Source organism: Lepisma saccharinum, chromosome 11 (genome assembly GCF_977018435.1).
Source record: "Lepisma saccharinum chromosome 11, izLepSacc3.1, whole genome shotgun sequence".
In the NCBI taxonomy this organism is placed as follows: Eukaryota; Metazoa; Arthropoda; class Insecta; order Zygentoma; family Lepismatidae; genus Lepisma; species Lepisma saccharinum.
The window spans coordinates 70587954-70595339 of record NC_139239.1 but is presented as its reverse complement, the minus strand read 5'-3'; the positions used below and the strand labels follow the sequence as shown (position 1 = coordinate 70595339).

The 7386-nt window shown below is 34.6% G+C and overlaps 1 protein-coding gene across 1 annotated transcript; it reads left to right on the top strand.

Annotated features, from left to right (window-relative positions):
- The first annotated feature begins 968 nt into the window (after positions 1-968).
- LOC145994908 (uncharacterized) lies at positions 969-7016 on the top strand. Its single transcript, XM_083131378.1, has 2 exons — positions 969-1083; positions 4400-7016. The coding sequence occupies exon 2, from the start codon at positions 4671-4673 to the stop codon at positions 6966-6968; it is 2298 nt and encodes a 765-aa protein (XP_082987504.1). The 5' UTR covers positions 969-1083; positions 4400-4670; the 3' UTR covers positions 6969-7016.
- The last annotated feature ends 370 nt before the right edge of the window (positions 7017-7386 follow it).

Here is a 7386-nt window from a genome sequence, read left to right as displayed (position 1 = left end):
TGGATAGCGGAAGACCTTGACAAAATTTCCTGGTCACGTGTTTTCTAACGACGAATGTTGATTGTGTGCATGCGCTTATGTGTTTTTTCAGTTAAACAATTCCTCGCCTGCTGTGCTTGGGTTTTTTTCCCCGCGCAGTGTTGCTATACGAATGGAAATTTCCCTCAGTGTAGGGAAATTGAGGGAGATAAAAATGGGAATTTCTTGAAAAAATATCAAAATTCTTGGAATTTGAAAATATCCCGATCACGTGAGAGAGTGAAGCTGATTGAATTACAAAATTCGTTCCGTAATTCATCTCCCTCAAAACAATCATAAATTAAAACTTTACAATTGGCTTGGAAACAAATAATATATTCCCAGTATCTTGTAATCATTGTGAAAAGTTAGTAAGCAGGAACTTAATATTTGTAAAAACTATCTGATTTCAAACCTTCGTCGCAAATTGCAAAACTGTCAGTACCTATTCCCTTCTTATTTTTTCGCATCTATTCCGTAAGTAATGATACTTCTGTGAAGCAATATTTTCTGAGAGACAGTTGAAATTATAGTAATTATTATACTATCCCTCGTATTAATAATAATTATTACAAATGATAAAGTTTTGTGTTCGTGATTCAATCCCCGGCCGGTTCAAATCCGGGAACTTTTCTAACGGTGGAAGGCGCCCAGGCGCCCACCCAGCGTCGAATGACATGGGTACCTGGGGGGTAAAGGCGGTCAGGGGCGTGATGCTGATCACATATACCCCACTCACGACCGGATCAAGAAAGTGTGGGGCGTTACCCCCCACACCCCCTAAACGCTGCTAAGCACAGGGGAGCACTTTACTTTTTTTATTCGTGATTTTTCAAGTGACGGGAAAATTTGTATACAAAGGAGATATTTTTCACCTCCTAAAGCGAAAATATATATTCTGGTTGTTGCAACACTGTTTCCGCGTTCTTACCCAAGGTGAAAACATTTCTCAACGCTGGAAGAGAGGGCTGCGTTCTTTTATTTTTGCTCTACAGAGATTCCATATCAATATGACATCCAAATATCAACGAGATCAATATAGCAGTGTAGCTAGGCTTGACACAGGTAATATTTTAATTTTTCTTTACCTAAGTGATAGATTAAGATGTGTCGTTATTAAATCCAGTGAAACTATCTGTAATATTCTGTTTATTTTTTGATGTGTAACACCTTAAAGGGCAGAGCTCAGCAGAAGGTTCTTCGACTTCAGATAAAAAAAAGATGTATTACTCGTATGATTGCAGATTCAGTCCTTATTCATTTCATTGTTGTATTTGCAAACGTTACTTCGAATACACAGTGGTCCAGCTGAAGAGCGTGCAAGCAGTACAAGTTTCAATCCCCTGTGAGATATTCAAATTTAAGACCTTCCCAATAGCTTAGACGCTTAAGCACTTTGTTAACAGAAGTCACGGGCTCAATCCCCTACGGAGACACATTTAAAAAGTCGACCTCCGGGACAGAACTCTCAATGCATAGCCATGACGTAAAGAGGTCTAGGTTCGAATCCTAGGTGAGACGTCAATGCTTTTGTTATTCTTGATCAAAGGAACTGAAGAGAAAAGTAGGAAATTGAAAAAGAAGCTGTGAGAGGAAATGCAGTTGAATTGATTGATTGATTGAGTTAGTGTTCAAAGTTGTTACACAGTAAGGCTAATCGGAACTGGACATTCGTATTTCCGGCCTAATAGGAAGAATGTGACTTTCAAGAATAGAGGAAGGGAATCCGTATTGTAGACTACCTCTTTTAAGATATGATACAAGTATAACAGTAAAAATTGACATTAACTATTGTTTCGCGTGTTATAATGAAATATGGAAACAGTCTGATTTCATGATCTCTGTTTCTATTTCTTCTTGACACTCTTCAGCCAAGCGCTGTAACAAAACGTTCCGAATAATCTGTTTGTCTCATATCCAGGAAGTAGGGTATTATGGAAGCTGTGGAAGGGGCGAAACCCCTGTGATATTTTTTCTCCAGAAATATTGAAAATAATTCAATAGGTTATCTTTGTACGTATAGATAGATGTATTTTAAATATAATTTAAACTTTCAACGAAGTTTATTGAATAAAAATTAGTTGGCGGATGGTGGATGCATTGTGACAATGTGAGAAGTATACTTGATTTTTTTTTTAAAAAAAAGCTCAAATCTAAGAAATAATATTTTGACTGCCCTTTCAAAGATGATGATTATTAAGAAAAGTAAGAAGACCTTGAGTCAGAGAAAACCAAAGGAAAAAGCAAAAGGCAGCATAACCTTGTTCAGGTGAGGTGCTGAACCTACGACTTTGGAGGAGTCAATCCAACTAACAATCGAAATATATTTACATTAATAATGAAACACACTAAATTTAATATGTTACCATTGTTGCATTAATAATAAGTCTAATATATTGTACACTTTAATTGTACATACTTATTGCATTAGATTTTTTGTTTTACTTTATATACTTATTTTATTAGATTTTCGTCAAACAGAATGAAAATTAATTACAAAATTGATGTCATATTGTTCAAAGAGAATGAAAATTACTAGCATTTGTCAAGTGTAAGTTGTATTTTCCATTGATTGATTAAGTTTATTTTACTTCGCCTTTCTGCCGCTTTTGGCTAATCGCGAAGATGACGATGAAATGATGAAATTGATGAACGAACACTCACAGAGAACACCCATGTCCAGATGAATGAACATAACTAAAATACTGAAGAAAATAGTACCATTGTGAACATCTACTGCAGATTTGTGGTTTTAGTAATGAACAGAAATTTAAAAAAATGGACAGAAAATGTGGAAATTTTTCCAATAAACTTTATGTTGCTTTTTTTTCTCGAATTTTTTAATTTACTCGATTCGTAACTTCGCGAACTGAGATAAAAACCTTCTAATATGAGAACCTGTAAGTTATTTCATATATATGATAACGACCTCCGGTGGCGCAGTGGCAGCGTCGTCGCCTTGTAATCAAGGGATCCCGGATTCGATTCCCGGTGGAAGTACGTAATGGTTCGGATCCCACTTTAAACAGTAGGTGAAGTCCCCATTAGCCTTACTGTGCATAAAATGGACTTAAACACCAACTCAATCAATCAATATTTATGATACATATGTAACATAATTAGTTCAATAGACCTCCATATGCGGTCTGTTGGTTACATGTTTAGATATATTGTCATAAAATTTGAAACAATTCCTGTCTCTTTAAACATCTTAACCCACTGACCAATGCTCTTCCGCGTCTGCGGCTGTCTGTTGTACAGTTGGATGCACAAGTAATGCTCGGCAAATTGTTCATGACTATTTTCATTAATTTTTCTCTTGTTTCTTACACGTTTTGAAGAACTAGATTTTTACGTATGTTGATGCAGAGGCTGTCAGCCATTTGTTTGGCATATTGTTTGAATTCCAAAAGCTCTCAGTGCGTAATACAAAGAGAATAAACATGGTGGTGGACAATTTGCTTCGCAATACTCATGCATCCCACTGCACAATCTTTTGAAATTTTGTTGCACTAGTGCTAGAGATTTTTCTCTCCAAACCACAAAACACACACAGCTTTTTACTGTGGAGACACCATATCTGTTAACAATACAACTAGCGTTGCCTCTCGCCAGTCTTGAGCTAGTGCAATGGTGCCAGTCTACAAAGAAACTTGCACAGTTACAAACTATTTTATCATGACAAAATATTTCCTATATATGGCCATTTTATTTTATTACACTCCTAAGTTGTATACTTCATTTATGGACAACCTGTAAGCTTAATGATAATGTTAGAACAAGTTATATAGTGGTTGTTGATCCTTCATTGATAAATATATGATCTTTATTCAAATATTTTTGAAAAATTCAATATGCTGGCCAAGGCAGAAATTTATTTTATTTTAAAACATAAACTAAACGTAACGTTTAAACCTTCTAGCGAGGTCTTCTTCAGACTCTGTACCAAGCACTTACTGAATAAGACCTTGCTAGAAGGTTGAAACGTTACGTTTAGTTTATGTTTTAAAATAAAATAAATGTCTGCCTTGGTCAGTATGTTGAGTTTTTCATATCATGGAAACAAGGCTTAATGGTGTTATAAATATTTTTGATTTCTTTGATATGTTGATTGCGAAATTTTAATTAAAATATTTGTAAATGTGGAAAAAAAAATATTCCCTAGATATTTTACAAATGGAAAGGTATTTTTCGAAACCAGGATGTAAGTTACAACTTGATATTTTTTATTTAAATCAGTATTGAACATGGAGCATTGAAACGTCTAACAGTGCGCTTCTGTTCTAAAATAAAATTACAGGGAAAATAAATACGTACATTAGTGTCTAGTCAATTTGAAACAATATTTGTTATTTTCTGTACATTATTTTTCTCCTTTCAGGAATAATAATAAACAGCGAATCTTCGAGAGATCGCACATGCACTGAAATATAATAACAATTTAAAGCTTTACAGCTTTATAAACTTCCGTGGTTTTTCTGCAAATACATTCTTCAATGCTGATGTGATTAGTATGAAATAGGTCAAGGATGTTTACAAAGATTTTTATAGTGCAGTTCTATTACTTTGTATTACAAGTAATGGGTGAAATAATTGTGGATTTTCAGACTTAAAAAATTATCTAAGACTTTCAGATTGTGAATTAAGAAAGCATGCACCGTTATAACGAACTTCTTATCATCGTGAGTACAATATACCTTAACAATGTTTACTCTGTTCAGTCGACGCCCGAAGACAAATTACATTGGCAAGATTGTTCAGTGTTCAGTTCACCTCAGATGCTGAAGATTCACTGTCCCAACGACGTAAAAATAAAGGTGTACAGTGAACATCCTGCTACCGGGTATAGCATGAGAATTCAGTGTTTCAAAAATTCGTCTTCGTGTTTCCCTGATAATTTCCTTCCCGTGAGTGAGATTAAAAATATTCGTTACTTGAAAATTGTAGACTGTGAACGTGTTAAACCTTTTCTAAAGGAACTTTCTTCGGCTACAAATGCTGCCACAACGTTAAAGGAGGTCCATATTGTGAGCGAAAGTGCGGTTGTTTTGAGGCTAGATGAGGATACGTTCGTTGATTTTAATAAACTTAAGGAGCTCAGGATATATTATACGTATATTCAAGAACTTCCCAGTAGAATATTTCCAAATTCCCTACGAATTCTGCATTTGGAAGACTCGAACCTAACAACACTTCCAGTGAATTTGTTCTTCAATACAACATCCTTAGAATATCTTCGTTTGGGAATGAATGAACTTCAAGAATTACCTTCAACTACATTCAATCGGTTAAGTAATCTTGTATCACTCTTTGTACATAACAACAAGTTGCAGAATTTGCACTCCGACATATTCAAAGATTTAGTCAGCCTTCGTGATCTAAATTTAGAAAGAAATTCAATTTATTCTCTATCAAATAGTATCTTCACTCCCTTAAAGAATCTTCAAACCTTGTATCTCGGCTACAATAACATCACTATCATAAGCAACGAAACATTTATTCCCTTGAAAAATCTCTCGACTTTAAGGCTATCAGGTTGTAACATAAACTACATAGACAATAATATTTTCAAAGATTTTCCACAGTTAGTAAGTCTCGATGTTAGTAACAATTCTCTGACTTTCTTAGAAGAAAAGTTTGTTCCTCCTAGTGTGTTACATTTTTATATCTCTCACAACAATATTGCTAATGTCAGTAACAATATATTTGTTAATATATCAAACGTACAATCCCTAGAAATGAGGAACTGTGGCATAGAAGACGTTGAACCAGATTTCTTGTCAGGAACAAACGATCTTTATTACCTCGATTTGAGACACAATCTAATTGAAACACTTCCAAAAAACTTCTTGAAATATTCACCTGATATTCTTAGAATCCGTTTGGATCACAATAAACTTCGAACTCTATCAAAGGATATGTTCAGATATAGGAACCACCAGCATATATATTTAAGTAACAACAAAATTCAGACTATCCATCACCAAACTTTCCAGAACATGACAAATCTTTGGATTCTAGATTTAAGTCACAATGACATAACCGTTTTGGACAATGATACCTTCACAGGCTCATACAGTCTCAAAATACTTTATCTGAATCACAACAAGTTGAGAGACGTTTCTGATATATTTTTCCCACTGGAGGATCTGGAAGAGCTTTACTTGAGTAACAATGAAATAGAATCGATGGAGAAGAGTCTGTTCCCAAATTCGAAATTATTGCGAATTTTGGATTTGTCTTGCAATAAAATTATAACCATAAAGAACTTCTGTGATGGTGATTCACTGCCACTCCTGAACAATCTATCTCTCAGTAATAATGAACTCGTTGAAATACATTTTGGTGCATTTCATTCCCTGGAAAGCTTGACTACCTTAATTCTTGCTAACAACTCACTCTCTTTCGACTCACCTAAAACTTACGACTTTCTCGGTGAACCTGAATTAAATTACATCACAACCTTCTGGTGGTGTCCCAGTTTGGTGTACCTGGACGCTTCGAACAATTCTATCAATCAAATTCTTCCAGGTGTGAGGAACTATATGAAACGCCTAACTTACCTCAGTCTCTCTCACAACAAAATTTCCACCATCACATTCGATGACTTGATGTACAGTTCTTTCAACCTGACCGTCGATCTTAGTCACAACGAAGTCACCTCTGTCATATTCAAGGACAAGGAAATAACAAGAAACATTACGAAATCAAATTCTCAAATTGTGATGAATCTGAACGACAATCCGTTGAATTGCAATTGCGGTGTTTTTAACTTCTTGAAATTTCAACATGGCGACGTTACTCTGTCGGAAGCGGAGTTAAATGTTGCGGACATTAATGCCAAAAATTTGAGATGCTCGCAGCCGTATTCTCTTCGTGAAGATTACGTAGAAGACATTGAAGACTGGCCTCTAGAAATAGTCTCTCTCTTGGGACTTTGTTTCTTGTAGATACTGTAAGAGGTTGTAGATCTATTTACATTATACTATAAAGGTAATTGTAAGACATAATATTAAATATATTTCAATAATTGGAACTATTGTGTATATTTCATAAGACCTATTTTTACCTTACAATTTTAAAGAATAAAAAAAATTGCTCCTAATCTTGTTTCAGAATATTATAAATATACCACAACGATTTATTTCTATTGGTTCATTGCGTTTATTGTTTATTGCGGATTCTTTCTATAAAATTTGAACATGATTTTGTAGCACATAACTTTATCTTATACAAACCCATTATTTCCTTAATAATTTGCCCATGTAATTATGCCAGTGTTCTTTGCACTCATAGGAAGAAAAATTAAACTCCGTATCTTTCTTTATAAGAGTAAGTACAATAGAATTTAAAATATACACGTAAATT